The sequence below is a fragment of the Accipiter gentilis genome, chromosome 19 (assembly GCF_929443795.1).
Source record: "Accipiter gentilis chromosome 19, bAccGen1.1, whole genome shotgun sequence".
Classification (NCBI taxonomy): Eukaryota; Metazoa; Chordata; class Aves; order Accipitriformes; family Accipitridae; genus Astur; species Astur gentilis.
Window position 1 is genome coordinate 3,531,457 of NC_064898.1, and position 23,270 is coordinate 3,554,726.

At 36.9% G+C, this 23,270-nt stretch overlaps 1 protein-coding gene across 3 annotated transcripts in view; it reads right to left on the reverse strand.

Annotated features, from left to right (window-relative positions):
• PDS5B (PDS5 cohesin associated factor B) overlaps positions 1-23,270 on the reverse strand; it is a 115,618-nt gene that overhangs the window by 82,227 nt on the left and 10,121 nt on the right. For all 3 annotated transcript variants that reach the window (XM_049822911.1, XM_049822913.1, XM_049822910.1), the window contains exons 2-6: positions 10,130-10,255; positions 6,399-6,602; positions 1,834-1,920; positions 1,639-1,736; positions 389-515 (exon numbers count right to left, since the gene is read on the reverse strand). In XM_049822911.1, the coding sequence (XP_049678868.1) occupies positions 389-515; positions 1,639-1,736; positions 1,834-1,920; positions 6,399-6,602; positions 10,130-10,237 (624 nt within the window). In that variant the 5' untranslated portion in view covers positions 10,238-10,255. The remainder of the gene's footprint in view (positions 1-388; positions 516-1,638; positions 1,737-1,833; positions 1,921-6,398; positions 6,603-10,129; positions 10,256-23,270) is intronic.

Below are 23,270 nucleotides of genomic sequence, written 5' to 3' on the forward strand. Positions count from 1 at the left end.
GAGCCACCTACAAATCAGCAGTCATAGCAACTTACCTCCCACTTAGGGCAGCACATTAGTTTGAACTATTGATATAGCATTACACTAATTAAAAACTTTCCAAAGGATATGTCTCTTTTATATTGAGTGCTACTGGTATTGAATGTATATAAAAAGCCTGTATATGAATTCGTATGACCACTGATACTTTGGTTTATGGCAAGTGAATCAAAGCAATGAAACTCTACTGAATGTTCTGGCTATTAAAAATTATTTGTTTGCTAATAAAGATCCAAGTAATAGGAACACATTTGCTACAGCTATTCTCAATGAATCCAAACATCTCAATACATACATCCAATAAAACAGGATTACAAAAAAAAAAAATTAAGCCACTATTAAGTCTTACCTTATGTGCTGGCACTAGATTAACTAACACTGTATCCAAAAGTTCCTGTGACACAGTATCTCCCTCACAAATGATAGAGCTCATTAGATCAACCATGTGCATGTGTACTTTTTGGTTATGACCGTTGCTGAAATTAAAAACAAGAATTCTTAGTGTACTATTCATGTAAAGCACAACTTCCATTCAGAGTACTCCCTGTGGTGATGCCAAACAAGGAATATAATAATCAAATCACAAGTTTTCTTAGAAGTCAAAATACTTAAGTTTCTTAGCTGCATATATCACTTTCCAAAATGTTACTGAATCTTATGCCCTCTTCACTTACCACTGTAGTAAAAGAGTAAGAGGACTGTATCTGTCCCTACCGTGAAAAGATAGTGTATTAGACCATCCCTCCCCTCTACTCAACACTAGCAAGACTTCGTCTGGACTGCTGTGTCCAGTTCTGGGCTTCCCAGTGCAAGAGAGACAGGGACACCTTAAAGTCAGTCCAGCAAAGGGCCACCGAGATGATTAAGGGACTGGAACAGCTCTCATAGGAGTGGCTGTGAGAGCTGACAGCTATTTTTAGCCTTGAGAAGACATAGCTTAGGGAGGAACTTATCATTATGTTTAAATACCTGATGGTGGGAATAAAGACGACAGGGCAAGACTCTTCTCAGTAGTGTCCAGTGACAGGACAAGAGGTGATGGGCACAAGGTGAAATACAGGACATGCCGTTCAAACATAAGAGAAACTTCTTAAATGTAAGGGTGATTGAGCACTAGAAAGTTGCCCAGAGAGGCCTCAGATTCTCCATCCTTGGAGATGCTCAAAACCCAACTGGCTACAGTCCTGGGCAATCTGCTCTAGCTGACCTGGTTTGAGCAAGGGAGGCAGACTAGACTATCTCTAGCAGTACCTTCCAGTGTCCACTATTTTCTGACTCACGTTTTTATAGCAATAACCCTCAAAATTCCTTTGAATTGCATGTTGTACCATTCAATTTCAAGAACAGAATAAAATAAATGCAGTAAAAAACATCAAAGTAAGTTTCTTCGGAAAAAAAGATGATTTGCAGTGTGTCTCGTTTAATTAAAAGAGGCAAAACTGACAGCTTGTTATTTATACTGCTACCTTCAGTTAAACTGAATTACAAAACTAAGCTTGTTAACGTTAAAAGTCACACAATAAGACTGAACACCTAGGTTAGAAACACCTGACCTCAACCGTACAATAATATATTATAATTGGGGGTGACAATACTTACTTTATTACTGAAAACAGCGTTCTGTACAACTGTGTAAAAATCTCATTGCTATCTTCTAGTTCAAAGCATATGTTATAAGACTTGACCCAAGCAATGTTCTGTGTTGAACAGGAGAAAATAAAAGGAGTAGTTAATATAAGATTAAGTTGAAAAATTACATTTAACAGTTATTATGAAATAAGTTATGAAGCTTACCTCAAGCAAATAAAAATATCGATTAAACTGGGGGCTTTTTGTATCTTCTAAACCTTTAAGTTGCCTTGTTATGAACATAAATATATCCTGAAAAGAAAGAAGTGATAGTTAATCAACTGCAATGAAACTTCCAAAATTAAAATATTTACCTTTTAAATTACTAGTACTATTCATCACTACAAAATATGCAGCAACAACAGGCACATTATTTCACTGTCCAAAGGAAGATGATCTAGAAAAACATCATGGAAAATTTCAAGGAGTAATTTTCAAATGCTTCATGTTTCTTTGAAGGGTTGAGAAAGTAACCTTTTTTGAAGGAAGCAAAAGTTTTTCTTTTCCAAAGAAAAACACTCAACTTGACAAACAGCTGCAACTGGCTGACATGCTGCAGAAGTCAAAATATTATTCAGGACAATGAATTTTACATTTTTTACTTTATACTGTAGTAGGTTTCAACAGAAGGGGGAAAACAAGCAGTAGGCAATTGCAGCTTTCCTAAGAGTATTATTATATATTTACACTGTATTTTTTGTGCATTTCTCAGTCATCATGCTACTGATACAGAACACTTCTCTTGCAAAGACCAATAAACCAAGTTTTTCCTACTTCCTTTATCAACTTTCAGCACCCGAAGAGTTCTTCAGAAAGTCTCACACAGAATAAATTCAAGCAGGTTATAAGGAATGAAAGCACACAGGAAGGTGTCTTTTTAAAATGCTTTTTACATTCAGATAATTAATAGCTGGAAATTCGTAACTACTATATTAAATCAAAATATTCAAAAGTACACATCAACAAAAACAGCATTCACAACCTCAACTGTATCTACAATAATTCAACTAACAATCTAGATAAAAATCAAATAAATTCCAAAAGGTACAAAGTTGCCATAAAAAAAATACAAGAAAGCCTTACAGTTAACGCTGGAAAAACTATCCTAGAAATAGTCTAAAAAGTTTTCTAGAACATTTTCAAAGGACCATTCCCCCCTCAACCCCCAGAATAATGAGATGGACAAAAGATGAGAATGGGGTTCTTTTTTTCTAACGCTACAGCCACAAAATCCAGCCTTAATCATTAAGCTGAGCACTTAATGGGGTTCTAGGTAAAATCGAATTAGATTACACGTGACATCATCATCTCTTGCAATAAAGCGCAGCAAGCACATTGTTCAGAGATACAGCTACATTAATGTTTGCATTTGGATCAAGAACGTGCCTTTGGAGTGTTAAGTAAGGATGACCATAAAAATCACTGGTTTTTTCACTCTTCAGATCAGTTACAGAACACACGAACTAGACTCTAGTTGAAATTAAACCAAAAGACACAGTTCAAAGGACACACCTAATAGACTCCAACCACTAAAGAACATTCAGTCCACAGGCAAAAGCCAGTCTGAAGAATCCCCCGCTTAAAAACTAGTGCCTGAACCACTAGCAGGCCATAAGCCCACCCAAAATGACTTCCATCATCTGAAAAACTGGTACACCAGAAGGTGCTGTGAGGTTTAGAAGACATACAAACTGATTCTCCGTGAAGGATAAGATGCAATTAAAGAAGAAAGCAAGCATTACCAAGGCAAGAATGACCAATGCCAAATATAAAAACTACTTCATCTTAGACCTCATGCCCTGGGTGTAATTATCGTTAGATGAATCTCAATCAGTTCATTTAACAAAATATCTTTACTTTTTATCCTGCAGCTCAGTACATAACACTTATTTACTGAACGTGATTCAAAGACCCCAATGAGACCAAAACTAATTATCCTAACCTTTATAAAGTACTCATCACTGTACTGTATATGAATACATACGTTAATGAATAGCATACACGTACAATATGTCTAGCATCTGAATGCTTCACAAATAATAATGGCATCATTTGGAAAAGTCATAATTTACTCCTAATTTTTTTTTTTCCTATTCCTGTTTTAATGGAAGCAAAACAGGCTAAACTCAAAAGTACTTACTAATTTTTAATTAGTGTAATACAACCCAAAGTTCTTCCCTTTTTTGAGCATAGAGAATATACTTTTTGAACATGCATTTACAAACACGAAACACAGGATAAAATAAACTTTGGCTACAGCTAAGAAACTGCAACACTTTCACAAATTGGACAATATGGTATCACATCACATCAGACTCCATAAAGCAAGTCTACATTAGAACGCAGACTCTAAAACCAAAAGTGCTTATACTTCAGCTTTAGGAACTACATTGATATTTTTTGTGGACTGTTGTCTTGATACCAGTTAACCACATAATGGCTTCAGTAAGCATCAGAGCCATGGCTTTCACTACAGAACTCGTTCAGATAGTTGAAGTTCTGCTACCACATGCACCCTCAAACATCTCCATTTCAGCTGAGTCAGGCACAGTCCATTTGTCCAAGTGGTTTTCTTTGACACATACCAGTGATTAGAACATTTCCCCCCCCAGAAAATTAGATTTGAACCCCCAGAAAATTAGAATTCCCCCAGACTGAGGAAGACTTAAAGTCAGAAGTTTCCAGATCTCAGAAGAGCAATCCTGCTCCAGTTCTGCTTTTAGACTACTCATGGCATTTTCCACCCCTGTTGTCAAAGCTCTTTCAACACTTAGCGAGGAAGGTAAGATTTATCCTGAGGATACACATAAAAGAGGGAAACCTGAAATTCTGTTCCCTTCTCTCAGTATCCCACTTGCACGATGTGTAAGTTACAGAGATCCAAGAGTCTGAAGCAAGGGCAAAAACTTAAGATTTAGGTTTTCCCCCTCAAAAAATTATCCTTTTCAGCACTTCGCTTTGCCATCTTTAACTTTGGTGCTAAACATACTAGAAGAAACTCAAAGCTGCAGTATGAATATGATATTAAATACTGGGTAAAAATAGTGCCAAGGTATAACCCAAGAGGAAGCATTCTTCCTCTTACCTCTTTGTCATAAAGTGGAGGGAACTCTTCAACATTTGTATCAGAGCTTGTCCTGCAACCGCAAAAGCTGTGTTCAGTGGAAATGGGTTTGCAAACCTATCTCAATAGACCTACGCAAAGATCTCTGTTGTTTATCCTTTCTTTACTTCTCAAAATATGTTTAGAAATCTGCATCAAGAAACTGAATTCTGAAGTCTGCATGGATTACAGAACTGAATGCTGACAGTGCAAGTTCCTAGTCTGTTCAGAGCTCTATCCAAGTAGCAGTAATACGCTTACACTGCAAGTATGAGATAGTAATGTAAACCTTAGAATATTATATACTATAAAATTTGAAACTTAGTAGCATTTGATAGATCAAATTCTGTAAGAAGGAATATTATAATTTGTTAGCCCAACTCAGAAAGAGAGAAAAAAACCTCTAGGCCTAACAAGCAAAGGAAAACATATACTCAAAACTGAAATAGAAACCAGGATGCCTCAAAATTAGACTTAAATATAGCACAGTAGAGAAGACTAATATTTCTTTCCAGTTGAAGACAGCGTAATCAGTAAGTAAGGTAACTAGATAGTGTGTAATCAGAGGTGCAACAATTCAGAATTAAGAAAACAACAGCTAACAGAAATCCCTCAGTATCTCTCCAGCACATCTGGTAACAAAGGAAGTACTACAGTTGAAACTGTACTGTTTGCCCTACGTATGAAGCCACTTCTGGTGCAACCAGCAGATCAGAAATTGACTGATTTCTTCTCAAGTGATAATAGATATACTTTCCACCACAACCACCTTTTTTATCCTACTCTGGAAAAAGAAAAAAAACACAACACAAAACCAACAACAACAAAATCAAAAAAGCACACACCCCACACCCCCCCTTATATCTGGAAGACAAAAAAAGTACACATTTTTCAGTGTTATTTTCCCCTGCAAGATTTTTGATAAGACTCAGTTCACTAGATTCAGACTGTGTATGGGAAGTAGTTTGATTTTGAGAGCTGGAAAGAAAGTTAGATTTCTATTTAAAAAAACAAAAAGTGAAAAACACAAAACAATCTAAAATTTATGTTTTCCAAAACAAATAGGGCAGAACTGTACTGCCTTTTCAAACCTGGCATTTCTCTATCAACCATCTCCATCTAGTGGGATCAGTGATGTTTGTAATTGCAGAATTTTCCAATTCACATCAGAAATTATCCTCTGTAAAAAAATGCTTTTGTTTCAATAGAGCTTTTAACTATAGAAATACGGTAATCATCTCTTGGTAGTTTACCTGACACAGCAGGGGTATTTTCCCAATTGAATGAATTGGCTATCTTGCAAGAGATTATGATAAAAGCTATAGACATATCAAGATTTCTAAAGTAACAGATCACTATCTGCAAACCCCAATGACAGTTCAATAAAATATTTATTTTCAATATAAATCCAAAACTCTACAAGTTATTGAAAGATGTACTATATATCACTTTCTGATGAACATTTGACCTGATCAAACAACCCTATCCCAGAATCAAGTGAGAACCTTGGATTGCTTAGGCTGAACCAGAAATAAAGGGGGAGGGGGAGGAAAAAAGAATTATAATCAATTATATCTATCATTCAGTTTAAAAACCTGGTGTGGAAAAAAAGATTAATTCAATTTACCTTTAGTTTATCCGGTGAAGTGTATGGAGCTTCAGGGGCATAAATTCTGAAAATATCAGCAAGACAACATGCTACCAACAAACGTACATCCTTATCAGGATGTTTGAGGAAAAAATCTGAAGCAAGGTGTAAAGCAAGATTTAGGTAGAGCTCCTTTTCTTCTTCAGAGTCCTGGTCCATATCCATGAAAGTTTTCACAACCATCTAAAAAAAAAAAAAAAAAAAAAAAAAAAAAAATGACAGACATCAGTACATAAAATGAAGTATTCTGTGTAACAGGGTCCTTACTGAAAGTTCCTCTTCTGGTTTTGTGCAACTTCTATCAGAAGCCTTATTAGCAATGCAGTAGTACTTATTTGAGTAACCAGGGTCTTATTTTTCAGGGTACAGGAAGGACCTAGTCAAGTCCTCTATCAATTGTCCCAACACACAGTGTCAGCAGGGTTACGGAAAGTCTAGCTGTAGCACTTATCTTTTTAAGAAACCATATAATCAAGTTGGCCAATTCAAAAAATACAACAGCATTCACTGTTACAGCCATTCACTGAAAAATTAGAAAACGGCAAGACTTTATTCAAAATATTTATTTCTCCCTAAAGTATTTAGGGTTAAAAATTATTTTCCCTCTATTCTCTTTCAATTTCAGGTTTTTCTCTACTACTGCTCTGAGGACAAGTTTATGCCCTGTGCTGCCCAGAAGCAGAGCACACATTTTCAGCAGAAGCTTATATAAATCCAGTGCAGCCTAGCAGCATACATGTTATCCAAAAGGACTAAAATGCCCATTATTACTGTTAGGAACCAGTATACTAAAGTTAAGGAAGAAAAAGAAAAGAAGTCTGGGACACCAAGTATTTAACACCCTAAATAGAACAAAAGCGAGAAAAGCCATGATTAGTAACTGCTAGTTGGTGAGAAAAAAATGTTTGGAGGAGAAAAACCTATTGACAAAACAAAGCAATTATGCTTTTCTCCAACTTCTTACTTCAATCACAGAGGAAGAATCATTGTAAGGAGTTCAGCTCTTGTTAAAATTAACAAAATGGTAATAAAGACTTAATTACGCAATCCTGGGAATTGAAGGCAAAACTCCCATTTATTTCACCAGTACAAGAAGAGATATTTTTCAAGAATAATGATGTCAGTGAAGTTCCTCAAAAACAACCACCAAAACTCTAAAGCACTACAAAATTATTTTACTTTGCTATAGTTTGCTTTATTTATTTATTTCCCCCTCCAAAAAGTGTACTGTAATTGGTCAGGTAGCAACAAATCCTACCTTTCAAAAAAAAAAAAAAAAAAAGAGGACTTTTGCATAATTAGGATCCCAGCAGCTGTAAAGTTTTCAAGGGTATTAGAATCCTTTACTAAAAGGCAAAGATAGTAGCTTATGCACACATACAATTTCTGTTGAGAGAAAAATAAAGTCCTCCCCAGTCAGACATAAGATGAACCATCTGAAGTGCACTGGTGCCCTTACACACTATTAAAGTAATTTTAAACACAGAACTGTTTTCACTTCTATAGAAAGTATTTAGATTTATATAATTAACAAGCTAGTGAATAAATACTCAGGTGTCACAAGAGTTACTGCGCCAAGTATGGTTTTTGTCATGGAAGAGAAACCGAAGGTTCGTTTCCAGAGTAGACAACATGAACTTCCGTACTGCTCAGGACAACAAAAATCAGTTATCTTGTCTCCAGAGCAATCTGTCATAGTGTTTAAGGAAAAACAAAGAAAAACAAGATAGTTCTCCTAGCATACCTTTCTAGCTTCCTGCAAAGCAACAGGTTAGAGGATTCCTGACCCTGAAATCGCACCCAGACCACCATGATTAATACTCCTGGAGCTTCATCTTCCAAATATGGCCTGTATTTTTCAACCCATTCCATTTTTCCTACATTCTTCTACAGTAATAAGCTTTGGAACTGAGTTATGTAACTTATGGAAAAATATATTATTAGACTGCTGGTCTAAAATTAATGTATTTCATTAGATGTTGCCTCTGTCCTTGTGTATTAAGAGAAACTGTGGAGAAAATGCTGTTCTCGCACTATTCATCATTTCCAAATGTTCATCACCTTCTTCAAATGTTTATCAGCTTCTTTCTGTCTTTAGTGCTAGTTCATAACTCTAACCATTTAGTTCCTATCTCCTTTCCAAATCTGCTATAACTTAGAAATGGTGTGGATCAGGAAAACATAAAATTTGTGAGGTATAGTATGCTAATATATAAATTCACTCTGCATATTTTTCATTTTATTCTCAGTTTTCCCAATAACTTGTATTTGTGTAAATATATTGTCATTAACAAACAGCAGACTATCTGCTTGTGTAAATTAAATAAATTCCACCAAAAAGTGCTTCTTTCCTAATACTTACATGAATTCGGCAGTCAGGGAAATGAAGAATCTAATAGTTCACTTTTACTTATCAACTACTGTTCTTTAGCACCTGAAACTGTGTTTGTGCTGTAGGTCTATACACTTGTGCTGTAGGTCTATACACTTGTGCTGTAGGTCTATACACTTGTGCTGTAGCCTAGATCATCCAGTCCTTCCTAAAAGAAACACTGTGTGGTTTTCCCGCTGCCTGTGTACCAATGAATGCATAGCCAGAATAAAGAGCTGACAGGAAATACAGGACATCCTGCAAAGTACACTTGTCCTGCAAGACAGATCAAGATGACAGAATAGAAGGGACTGGACACTCAAGGCCAAAAATGAAGCTATAGGAGAAAAAAGTATCAGTAAGGACTGTGTGCATTTTCACAAGCTGAAAAAAATATGCAAGTGCTAACAAATAATATCTTCTCTTAGGAGTCACTCATACCTAAAGTTATAAATGTCTTCTATTCAACATACTGGAATGCAGTGTACTGACTAAAGTCTATCAGCCCAATTCCCAAAGCACAGACAGGTTACTGGGTGGAGGGGAGAAGGAATCCTTGTGTTTTGGGGCTTTATTGGTTTTTGTTCATTCAGCAGTAGTTCCAACTGACTTAAAACTACTTCTTCAGAAAACAAACTCCAAATTGAGCTCTTCCAGCTGTTAGAATACTCAAGGTTCCTCTCCCACATCTGTTCCCTCCCGTTTCACAGGGCAAGCCCAAGTTGCAGGCATTCCTTCTGCAAAATACTAACAAGCCTGCCTTTTTGTGAGAGTACATGGGTAGACAAAGAACTGTAGTAGCATAGTTATCCCTCAAATGTCTCCAACCTTTCTGTAGAGTTAGGCCAGATAGTGTGGTCAAGAAATTCAGGAGACAGAAATACGTAGTATAATCAAAGACTACCTTCATTACAATAGAGGATAAAATAATGAGAATAAAGGGTTTTACAATCAACCCAAAGAGCACAAATGCATAAAAGGAATGTATTCTGAGGCACCCATATGATTTCCAAAATTATGACTCTCTTCATGTTTTCCAGTATTTTCTTCTCTAAAAGTACTGACTTAAATTGTATTTCAGCTCCAACAGTAAGTAGCATTTAAAATTAATATAGTTTATTTCCATTTGTGACTTTTTAACTCATTTAAATGTTTTTGGACCAGTCACTTCAAGAAAGTGGTAGAACAGAAGACACAATAGCCAACAAGTTCCTCCTTCTGAGCATAGAAAAGGCAAAGCCCCCCCCCCAAATCGTTTCAGATAGAAAATATAATAATAGGATCATTGAACGCTGTATGCAAGAAACCGCAATCTCCAAACAATTACTTGTTTACTAACCTTTAGCCTTCTCACCATCTCTTCTTTAGATATTTTATCAGAGATTTCTTTGACTCCTGGAGGATATGTGATTTTTCCATCATTGGCTCTCGTCTTTGAATGAGCCATGATTTCACAACTTTAAAACTGTGGAAAGAAATTAAGAGGTCAGTGTTGTTTAGCTAGTTTATATTTACCTTATCTGTCTCACTTTTACAAACAAAATCCAACTAGAAACATACTGACAAAACCCACACAAACAAAGAAAAAGCTGGACAAAGTTTGATTGTTTTCAGTAATCTATATTCCGGCAGACAGCAATGGGTTTGATATTCAGGTAGATTGTCCTATACTAGAATAAAACTTTCAAGAAGTACATAACAGAAGAAAGCTAAAACTCCTCATTCCTGAATGTATTTGATCTTCACACTTAGAGATGCAACCAAGAATCTTCTTGTCTTGTTTGCTGAACTGCTTCCACCACTTGGTAATAATAAATCCTAGCCAGCTTGGATTTTTAGACTCTCCGAGAACAGACACCTTAAATGGACTTTGTGTTTTCCAAACAATTAAACAGAACACAATTTCCCCAAAAGTCTAAACAGCAGCGCTGTTCAAGTGTTACTCATGACTAAATTTAATTTGTCAATACTACAGCAGCAGATAGAGAATGAAGTAGGGACAGAAACAGAGCACACCAAATGGAAGCCTTTCTTCTATGCCATAAAGCCAAGCTGTTAAGCCAAAGACCACAGATAAGCAATGGTATCCTCTTCCTAAATTCCAACCCCAGGGCTCAGTTTGGGGACCCGTTCTCTTTAATATCTTTATCAATGATCTGGATGAGGGGATCAAGTGTACCCTCAGTAAGTTTGCAGGCGTCACCACGTTGGGAGGGAGGGTTGATCTGCTGGAGGGTAGGAAGGCTCTACAGAGGGATCTGGACAGGCTGGATGGATGGGCCGAGGCCAATTGTATGAGGTTCAACAAGGCCAAGTGCCGGGTCCTGCACTTGGGTCACAACCACCCCATGCAGCGCTACAGGCTTGGGGAAGAGCGGCTGGAAAGCTGCCCGGCGGAAAAGGACCTGGGAGTGCTGGTTGACAGCCAGCTGGATATGAGACAGCAGTGTGCCCAGGTGGCCAAGAAGGCCAACGGCATCCTGGCCTGCATCAGAAATAGTGTGGCCATCAGGAGCAGGGCAGTGATCGTCCCCCGGTACTCGGCACTGGTGAGGCCGCACCTCGAGTCCTGTGTTCAGTTTTGGGCCCCTCACTGCAGGAAAGACATGGAGGTGCTGGAGCATGTCCAGAGAAGGGCAACGAAGCTGGTGAGGGGCCTGGAGCACAAGTCTGATGAGGAGCGGCTGAGGGAGCTGGGGTTGTTGAATATGGAGAAAAGGAGGCTGAGGGGAGACCTTATCACTCCCTACAACCACCTGAAAGGAGGGTGTAGTGAGGTGGGTGCTGGTCTCTTCTATCAAGTCACTAGTGACAGGATGAGAGGAAATGGCCTCAAGTTGCACTAGGGGAGGTTTAGATTGGATATTAGAAAAAAATTACTTTACTGAAAGGGTTGTCAGGCACTGGAATAGGCTGCCCAGGGAAATGGTGGAGTCACCATCCCTGGAGGCGTTCAAAAAACATGTAGGCATGGCACTTCAGGACATGGTTTAGTGGGCAGGGTAGTGCTGGGTTGATGGTTGGACTCAATCTTAAAAGGTCTTTTCCAACCTCAACAATTCAGTCCCTTCAAACTGATGCAAGCACAGACTGCCACCTAATCCATCCTAAGTTATGCAAAGTTCCACTAATGCAGAGAAGAAAGCTGAATTAAAAGCTTTACTTAAAAGCAAATTAATACAAAAGACAGTGAAAAAAGCTAGACAGCATGTGTTAGGATAATTAGAAATTATTAGAATTTTAGGAAAAGGCTGTACCAGGACAGTTACAAGTCAAGAATGTAACAAACAAAATAAAACTTCCTTGCCATTGCCTTGATATTTTTATTTATTTATTTAAAACTTTGAAACACTTCCTCATAGCCATGACTTTCCTGAACTGTGAATTTTAAGTCAGGCACTTTCTTCCTACTGACATCCTGTACACACAGGATCTATGTACATTTCAAACTTATAAGAACTATAACATCAGAAATTAAAAAAAAAAAAAAAAAAACAAACACACAACCAGAATGCACAAGAGATGGGCTAGAAGCATGTTTCATAACAGGATGGTATAACCTGCCGTAACTGAGTCCTCCTGGCCTAAGCCAAGGTCATTCTACACTGAAGGAGAACTGGAACATGAAATACAGTCACGCACCGTCCCCCAGAAAATATCCCGACATGTTTTGTACTCTTTGGTCCCCATCTCACAGTAACAACAGATTTTGCTCATCTTTACTAATCTTTTACAAAACAAAAAGTTAACTTTGACATTTCAGTCATTTTTGTCAAGAACACATTCAGCATAATGCATCTTTATTTTAGGAAATGGGAAAATATGAGAAGAATGAACATAATTAGATGTCATTCAACAGGCATGATATGCAATGCACTTCAATAGCCACACAAAAGCCAACTCAGTTTCTGTCATCTTCTCTGTGCCTACATATACACAACAGTTGAACTGAGTGCTATGTACTTGCAATTAGTAGTAAAAACAGATAATGAGAAAGCTGGGACAGAACAAAACTCATTGAAGTAACTTTTCCTAATACTCCAAGGAAAATATGATACCACCTGTATTAATATTTCTTAATGCACTGTCATGACAGTAAGTCTAGGACTCCTCAAAAAACACACAGAAGACATAACCAAGTTCACTCTGCTTGCTGTTTGACATAGGTATTCCATTCTAACTTTCAGATGGGATGATGTTATATATCATAGCTAAATTACTTTTAACAGTTCATCACACCAGAAGGGAGTCTTGCTCCCCTGAATCCGAGAATGTGTAAAAGCATCAGATGCTTTGCTGGACCAACTAAACTCACCAACTCAGAGAAACAAGCCTAATTGTTTCTGAAAAGCACATGACAAGCATCAAAGCTAACTCAAGGGAAGGAACAGGAACTAAGGGAACTGCGGAACAAAACTCCTTTCCAGTTGTGGATAGCTGTCAGATCAGATCAACTGCAGTGGAAACTTGATTAGAACATGGTGATATAGTCCCATTTGGAGCACATTTTGAAATAATTCAAAGACTGAAACTCATATATTATGGTCAAGTTGAACTGTCCAGCTGATTATGTCCAACTGACATGCAACCAAGCTTTTAAGCTTGAGGGGCATCCAAGGTCTGGGTTTGAAATTCAACATCTGTATTGTGTTTACATGGCAAGGTTTTGGTAGCAGGAGAGGCTGCAGGGATGGTCTCTGTGGGAAGAAAACATGGGCTGCCCCTGTGGCAGACAGAGCCAGTTCCAGCCAGCTCCAACCAGACTCACCCCTGGCCAAAGTTGAGCCCATCAGTGACACTGGTGACACCTCTGTGATAACATATTTAAGAGATAGTAAAAAATGCTGCACAGCAGCTATGATAGAGAAGTGAGAAAAATGTGAGCAAAACAACCCTGCAGACACCAAGGTCAGTGAAGAAGGACAGAAAGCAGGTACTCCAGGCACTGTTGTAGACTCCCCTGCAGCCCATAGAGAAAACCACAGTGATGCAGGTTGTCCTCCTGCAGCCCATGGAGGACCACATCAGAGCAGATATCCACACTGCAGGCTGTGGAGAGGAGCCCATGCTGGAGCAGGTTTGTTGGCACAACCTGTGACCCCACAGGGGACCCACACTGAAGCAGTCTGTGCCTGAAGGACTGCACCTCATGAGAAGGGCCCAGGCTGGAGCAGTTCTTGAAGAACTGCAGCTCATGGGAAGGAGTCACATTGGAGACATTTGTGAAAGACTGCGGCCCTTGGTTAGGATCCACGTTGCAGCAGGGGAAAAAAGAGTGAGGAAGGAGTGGGAGAGATGAAGGGTTATGAACTGCCTACAACCCCTCTTCCTTACCTCCCCTGCACTGCTCGACAGGGAAGGGGGAAGGCAGAAGAGTTGGGAATGGAGGAGTGAAGTTGAGCCTGGGAAGAAGGGGGATTGGGAAGAAGGTATCTTTAGTTTTGTCTTTGTTTCTCACCATCTCACCATCACAGTGATCTCCCTGTATCATCCTGACCCATGAGCTTTTTTTCATCTGATTTTCTCCTCCGTTCTGTTGAGCAGGGGGAGTGAGAGCGCAGCTGGGTGGATGCCTAGCGGCCAGCCAAGGTTACATAATAACTTGTCCCTCTCAGAAGTGTAGAAAATGCTAAATAGGAATTAATTTTCTATAGAATTAATACGTCTAATCTTATAGGACCAAAAATTAATTTTTAAAAAGTTCAGAGAAATACCCTATTACTCAGGCCATAAGGGACAAAGAATAACAAACTTTTTAAACTTCCTGTGTAATACAAATTTGCAGATCACTCCTGAAAGTTGTTTAGGATCAACAGTAAGCTTTACTGGGGAGGAGGGGGGGATCATTTAAAAGAAGTAGTAAAAAACAAAACATATCATTCAACAAGAAAAAACTCAATGCTAAACTACCCCCTTGTAAAACAGTTATCACTTCAACCATTACCTAAGTAAAAAGGAATTAGCTTGTTATATCCCACTGCTAGAAGTTTCTGCTCTTCTGGACTGCCAGTATAGCTGGGCATACCTAGCTCTGTCAAAAAACTCGTGTTGAACCCTTAGTAGGATCTAGGATTTTTTGGTTTGGGGTTTTTTGTTTGTTTGTTTTTAACCTGATTCTAGCCAAATTAAAAGTCTCCATGATTTCACTTAACAGTTACACCAGCTCTTTCAGTTAACTTCCGTCAGGGAAAAGGAAGACAGTGACAGCTAAGAACAGCAGCCTTGAGGCCAGCTGTACCTAGAAAGTGTTCAAGCATGAAAAACCATAAGCCAATGAAGTGATATCCAATGACTGAATCTCAAACAGCTTTTAAAATTTGTTTTTAAAGATGCACTGTCTTGTGGAACACGCTGGAAGATGACAAGCATTTTGAAAAGGGGCAATTCTTTGAAAGTTTCTTTGAGATTCAACAAGAGACTCAGCTGACGGGGGGGGGTTGTTTTGTTTGGGGGTTTTTGGGAGGTTCGGGGGGTTATTGTTTGTTTGGTTGGGTGGGTTTTTTTAAATTTTTAACAACTGAAACTTTAGAAGTTCTCCACAATGTTTCCAGAAATCCTGTATTATTCCATATACTCAGTCAGAAAGTAAAGAAAAAGGAAAAAGCTCACATGGATACATTTTTTTAAGCCAAGAAAACACTTCAAGACACTAAGATGCTTTGCACCAGCCAGAATGTAAGCTTATTAACTAATTGGCAATATCTGCACTGTTTCTGCTGTTATACAAGAACAAAAAAAAATGAGATAAGTGTAACAAGAAACTTCAACAAATATATAACAAACAAATGCTAATACTAATACATAGGAATAAAAATCATGATTCAATCAAGCTTTAGTTATGTTAAGCAGTACTATAAGCTAAGTCAAGTGTTTGAAAACTACAAAGAAAGTAAAGCATCTTAAGCCAATATAGCATTTAAAACATGAATTCCACTCCTTGTACAGAAGATGATAGATAAAGTAAGACTTAAGGTGTCTAGGCACTGCTTCTTTCAACACAGAAGCAGCAGAAGCAACTATAACTTGGAAGACTTGAAATCGGGAACCAAGACCAAGGCTGTAGAAGTACATTGAAAAATGATATGTATAAAAAAGCTTGTCAAATTAAAAACTAAATTATACTGGGGGATGGGGGGGTGGAAGAAACTAATACAAGAGAAGAAACAGAGACAAGAAAGAAGACAAAATACAGACTCTTTGTCCAATGATAACAGGAAAATTAAAGCATGGACAAAGCAACAAAAGCAGAAGTTGCATTTATTGGACATTAAAATAAGATGGATTAAAGTAATCCACCTCCTGTGACAAAAGTTAAATCAAAAGACTGTATTTAACATAAAATTATGACTATCAGCTAGACCATAGATGGAGAACAATTCGTTACTCTAAAGAGTTAATTAGTAATGAGTACCATTGCAAAAGTTTGGTCAAACTCAAATAAATAAAATATAAATTAGTAGTTCTGTACATAATAGGCAGGACCGGATAGCTACTCAGTTCCAGCTAAGTTTACTGGCAATGATGTTAAATATTAAAAGATTCAATATTCAGATGGTTTCTATATAGTACGTAATTTTTTATGAATAGTTTAACTATGCATACTCTACTTGCTCAATAGTGTAAAATACAGATTACACAGAGGCACATAAAACATGGATTAATATCTTGCATATTAAGTACCTATGCAATATATTTAATAGGTCAATAAATATCGTCACAGATGTTAAGTCAATGATCTAAAAGGAGGACTTAAACCACACTCCCATTTAATTGTATTTTGTTTGGATGACAGTTCATGTCGCCTACGGTGATTTAATTAACTGTGCTAATCATTAAACAAACTATGCCTTAACATACATGAAGTCATATGTCAACGGTACTTTTTCAGAGATCCATACATGTGTTTAAATCTTAATCCTTCAAATATTTTTGTAGAAATATTTTCCAAGAGATGAAGCAAGCTTTAGCAAATCAATTCCTATATTCCTTGCAAGTCTGTCTCGTGCCTTACTATGGCCTCCTCTTTAAAATCCAGCATCCAAACATGAGGACATAGATCACTACAAAAAGTGATCAAATTTACAAACTTCATCATTCTTATTTTTCAGAACTTTCACTGGACTATACATAATTACTTATGTAGTTACCTCTTGAGACCAGTATTTTTAAATTATGTATACAAAATTTAAGAAAGCTTACAGAAATTTGACTTATACAAACTTATACTTTAAAATCCAAGTTTGCAAGACATTTTACAATGAGCTGCTGGGAATAACACTGTCTTCACATTCACAGAGCTATTAGAAGCCTAAGCGAATTTAATAAATTTCTGGCACAGAAGAGAGTTCTAACTTGTAAAGATTTAACTGTATGTGTTTACACAGTTCATGTCACTCCAACAACAAGAAAGTGTAGCCAAGAAAAAGGATTTGCAAATACTCATCAACCGGTTCTCCACTATCAAGCAATATGACCAGTGGCCTCTCACTGTCATAGGCCATTCCATCAAGAATACCAAGACAGTTTAGAAGACCCACGAACATTTTCCCTAAGTTGTCTCAGGGAATATTGTAAGGAAGTTAAATCTTTTTCACATCATAAACCACAATACAGAGTTCACTCCAAAGCTCTGTTCCTCTGTCAACACACTGTTTGTCACTTCTTTTTATTATTTATATCCTTTTTTTTTTTTTTTTTAATTTTTGCACCCTCACTAGGTAACATCCTTGTATGAATAAATATAAACGATTACAAATACTCTGAGAGGACTAACTTTGCTTCAACAATATAGCATGTATGAAGACATTGGTCAAACTGTAATTTCCACAAAAGATGCAACAAGGTATTCTGAAGAGATTACTCAGCAACTTACAGAAGTGGAAGAGGCAGGCATCTTTCCACTTCAGCAGGATTATTAATAAAACAGAAATAATTTCAAGATTTAAGCCAGTTAGAGAAAATCTTTACATCCTGGTAAATTCCTGCTGCGTACAGCTGATTGACAACAATTTATCAAGGTAAGCAGTGACTTAGGTGTTAAAGACTTTCATTATGTAAGTACCACTAAATTAAATCTATTTCCATAATAAATCTACTGCTATAACTTGGCTATAAAAAGCCACTCCAAGCTGAAACTTGGCAGTTAATTTTCTGCTGTTGAGTAAAATAGAAAACTTTAGAGTGTTGGATGAAGTGCACTCATGTAAATCCAAGTAATTTTTCATACCGATTCAGATATAATGTCTAGATGAATACATTCCATTCTCTTTTAGAAATGTTATATTGCTATACTGTTTACTTAACTATCATTACATCAAGTTACTAGTATTATTCATAGTATCAAGAGCACGTTAGCTTCCTATTTCTGTAAGGCAGCACTATACATAGTAAGGACTGATACAGGAAGAATTTACAGAAACCACTAATTAAAGGTCTTCTGGAATGAAGAACCAAATAAGGCAGAAGTAACACTCTCAGCACAGCAAGTGACATGAAAAATACTGGGTTTCACTACAGAAGTCTCATTAATGGCAATCCTTTGACAGTCAATACATAAGTAATATCACCTGTTTAAGTTAGGAAACACTATTTTGCAACCTTTCATTAGAAATTATGGCAAAGCACATTAAGTCTCTTTATTAACATATTAAGTAAACACTTTGTGGAAAATTAAAAGATGTGCAGGTAGTAACTGCAAGAAAAGATATTTTCACAATATACAGAGGATTTGGAGGATTCAGGAAACGAACTAACACATAAGAATAAAGAACAGAACATTAAGACAAGCCATGGTACCAAAGTCAGCATATGCCTGCTTAAAAAAAATCTTAAGCAACTTACATAGAATATAGTACTCGCCCTTGCAATCAGTAAGGAAATGATCCCAGGCAAGTCCCCATTTCTGCTGCTAGGATTTTTTCAAACTTCATTAGAGAAAGTCTCCCAAAAATTAAGCAAGTAGACAGTATTCAGTATCAACTTATCTCAGCATACAGCTCTCTCCAGTGGTGTTGCAGCCACTTGCAGCTTCCACAAGGTACGTGACCCAACTTGTAAATTTCAGCATTTTTTCAGATGTGATTAAAAGCAATAATGAAATTGCCTCTTCTTTTTTTGCCATTTATGAAATAGCATTTTTACTGAAATAAACCCAGTTTAAAAAAAAAAAAATAGGATGAGAAAGTATATAACAGAATTCACCACTAAACCAATCAACAACCTAAGGAAAAACAAAATTGCCCTGTTACTGTGGGATCTCGGCTTTCATACTTCTACCCAAGACTAAGTAACATGGACTGGAGGCATTACAATTATAATTTCTTGTTTCTGTGCATGGCTGCAGGAAAAGAAACGAGAAGGACTTAAAAGTTGGAAGACTACAGCAAAAGATTCTGATGGAGAAAGAAAATAGTAAAAACATAAATGAACAAGGAAATACTGGTTAAGATTTTTAAAAAGTGTAATTATTTGTTTCACAAAGTGGAAAAGAGCATAGGCTGACAAAACATCATGTTAGTAAAATAGACATCTGCAATATATTTGTCAGCCACATCCTAGGGAAAACATTCCACCTCATTGTTTGTTAGGTGGTCATATTACGCAAGCGTACTACATAAAAGCTTAAAAAACAGCAAGTGCCTAACAAGCAGGCTATGACCAGTCCTCAGTGTTTAGCATTGAATGCAAATATGCGAAATTACAAAAATGGCAATATTGCATGCAAAAAAAGTACAATAAGTCATTCAAATTGGCTTGAACTTAAATTTGGTTGGACAAGAACATGGCAGTTTTCACCTAATACCCTTACTAAACATTTCCAGTCCTGTAGTAAATAATTTATTTTGCTCTACAAAAATAAAATTTCTTAAGGAAATGGAAAAAGAATGCATAGAAGGAGCTGCAAATAGGTAGGATGTCATTATACTCACAAAATCAGAAATGTAGTATTGGATGTACAGCTTGGATGTAGCGGATTTTGTGAAAAGATAACACTTTTATAGTGGGGAGGAGAAGCAGGGAGAAAAACAGGTGCAGAGAATAGAGGTTAAGTTTCATCAAGTCTGAGAAAAAGCCATTAAGTTTTTTGACAATGACCTTTTCACCTTAACCTTCAAAGGATGAAACCTTCTCATGTACTAACGGTCACCATGAAACGCTATGAAGTTTAGCTACATTAGAGAAGCTGCTAACACTTCTTGTTACGTTTTCTTAACAGTCTCCATTTAAAAAAAGAAAATTCACTCACTCCAGCTTTGACAAACTTGAAATACTTATATATCTTATGTAAAGGATCTTCAGTTGAGTGTTAATGACTCAATCATGTCCAAGAATAAATCCAAGACGAAGAAAACTAAACTCAATGTATCACAAATCTGACAGTGCTGTCTAAAAAGATGGTAGTTTCCCTCTTCTCTAGAATACAAATATGAATTTAGGAAACAGTACTCTTTAGCATAAGAGTATTATAATATATTCTTTGCCCCCAGGAAAACTTGCCCAAAGCTTCTGAAAAGCCATGATATGCACATTCTCTACAGACTCTAGATTTTAATAAAGCCTACAAAAATTGTCTTTATTGATTATGTCCATGCCTTGACAGCCTATACTTCAGAAAGATTTGAATAGAGTTTACTAAAGAATGCAGTCAAAAAAATACCTAGAGTCTACATTAAAGGCATGGTCTAAGCAAGATTAAAATTTAAGTGCATGTATTGACCTATGTCAAGAAATCAGACTTCTCCCATCCTTCTTGCTGATGTTATGAACTGCAACAAAGATAAAAAAATTAAAAAGTGAACTCAGTTGCTCATACAGAATACTCACACTAATCAGTACTAACCTGAAATGCCAATGTTTTGTGAGAAGGCACACTACTTTGAAATAATAGTGATGAGATTTGAAAATAAAGCATGGTAATTTAACTACTACAAACAACACTCAAGGAGAATTATGCAAGATTGCAAAGCGCACGAAGCCCATGAAGTTCACCATTGGTGAAGGAAGACTCATTTCATACATTACCTCACCTTGACATATTCATCTGGCTTCTTTAGAGGATGCCTTTGAGATACTCTGCCTTTCTGGTTCTGGCAAGAAATCTGACATACTAGTGTTTAAAATACGTTTGTCAATGGACACACTTGCAATCCTGTTTATACCTCCAGAAAAATGGAGAGTGCAACTCAGTGAGCTCTGAGTATCAGTTGAGACCATAAGAATAAATGTTCTGCACATCTTTCAGCATTTCACAGGTAGTGAACCAATAGCACATGGATCAGTCACAGGATAATTCTGCTTCCATTCCACCACATGAAACTATCACACACACCAACATTACCCATACAGGTGATTTTCAGAAAGGTAAGAAATGTTCACAGCATTCTGTCTGTATATTTGAGCTATACAATACTGAGGAGAAGCAGTGAAATTTGTCCATATGAGCCTTCTCGTTAACTATTACTGCATCTGAGAATACTGCTGTCAGTGGGAAACTTGGAATGCAAAAACTGTTCTGTCAAGAAAGCCACACGCACATACTTGGATGACCAGAACCACCCTCTGTCACATTTAGTCAAGATACAGGCTATTCTCCAACCTACATACACATGACAAAAACTTAAGCTTCACAAACAGTAGCACGTAAGTATGTAATCCCACAGCCTATGATTTTGCCAACATTCAGAGACAATGAAAGTTTATATTAAATTGACACAAGCAGTCTCTCTTTTGAAAGGCACAAATTGAAAGCAAAAGTGATTTGGAGATGTATACAATTCCAACATGGTGGTCATGGGCAATGTTCATGCCAAAGGAACAACAGTGAGTTTTAAACTGTTTGTCCCCTTGATTGGGGTGCAAGGAAAGTTTCCATACTACTAAGTGAATTCAAACAACCACTTAGTAAAAGTTGTAAGTAGTAATCAGAGCCTTCAAGACAAGAGATTTGTACCACAAGGACTGGGAAATACAGGAATAAAGACAGAATTAGAGCCAAACTGAGATGGCTATTGTAAACAAACTCAAAAAAAAAAAAAAAAAAAAGACTTCAATAGCTAAAACCAAGGAAAAAAAGTACTACTGCACAGTAATGATTGGGTATCGAGAAGATTGAATACCAATTTTCAAAGAAATAGCAGGTAAAACTTCATTCCTGTGGCAAATGGTAACAGGTACATTCAACTAGAAGTTACTGTGTCTACACTTAAGAACTTCACATTTTTAAATCAAAGCAACTGCACAGACACGATGTGAGAATTCATGAACCCGTGTGGTAAGCAAAGCTTTTTAAAGGTATTTAAAATCAAGGTGTAGTACACTTCAATTTTAAAAATTTAAAATCACTTTAAAAATTAAGGTGTAGTACAAGAAAGTAAAGGCAGCACTGTCACTAACAACACAGAGCAAAAAAGTAATACTGCCACTACAGCTGCACTACTTTGATATCAATACTATTTCAAGAGCTTAGAAAAAATCCACATGCTAAAATAAAAATTTTAAATACAGGGATAAATGTAACTTATAAGGTTATCGTATTACCCTGGGACAATTTATGTTTGATCAGTCTGTGATAAAACAATATGCACTTCCCTTGCACTGAAAATCATTTATTATGTAAGCACTAAAGGGGAAATCGTAGATGGATAGATGAAGCAATGGATCAGATTGGCAAGCAGTAAAACACTAAAATAAAAGATTAGAGAAACAGAAATGTTTAAGTATAAAGACTGCATTTGAACCTCCAAACAAGAATACATGCTGCAAGTCTGAAAGTCAACTGTAAGAGGAAAAAAGAGGTGGTTGAAGGGGGGTCCTATGCCTAGGTCAGGCATAGAAAATCACCACAAGACTATACACTAGTGCTATACAAAATTAGTTCTAGACAAGGTCCTTCAAAAAACAAACAAACAAGAAATCCACAAATCCAAAACCTCAACATCTAACACAGATTTTAAAGTACTGGCAAGAACTTGCTTGGAATACTATGTACAACTACCAGCACCTATCATCAAGGTAATTTAAATTGGAAAAAGTGTACAAAGTCTACTACATCAGGAGAGCATATCTACAGAGACGACAAAAGACAGGATAAGTGGAAGAGGGGCAGAAATCACTACAAATAGCAGAAATACTGGAAGATCCCACCCAAAGAAAAAAAACCACCATAAGACAAAAAGCTCAAAAATAAATAGTTCAGGCAATGAAGAAAAACAGATAATTAGCGTATGACTTCTAGTTTTTAAATTAAAGTTTTGGAACAACTTTCTGGTCAATAGCTGAAGCAAAATATCCAAATAGAATATGGCAGACCTCCATCAGTATATGAAGGAGATTAGTATCTTGCTGTTGTAGGCTGCATGAATAATTATTTGAAAACGCAGGCCTTTCACTCTGCAAAATACTTCTTTTAGCAGAATCACCAGAAACACTCACAGAAAGTTCTTAGACTGTTACTCCAAAACAAGAGAACTGACAACCAGCCT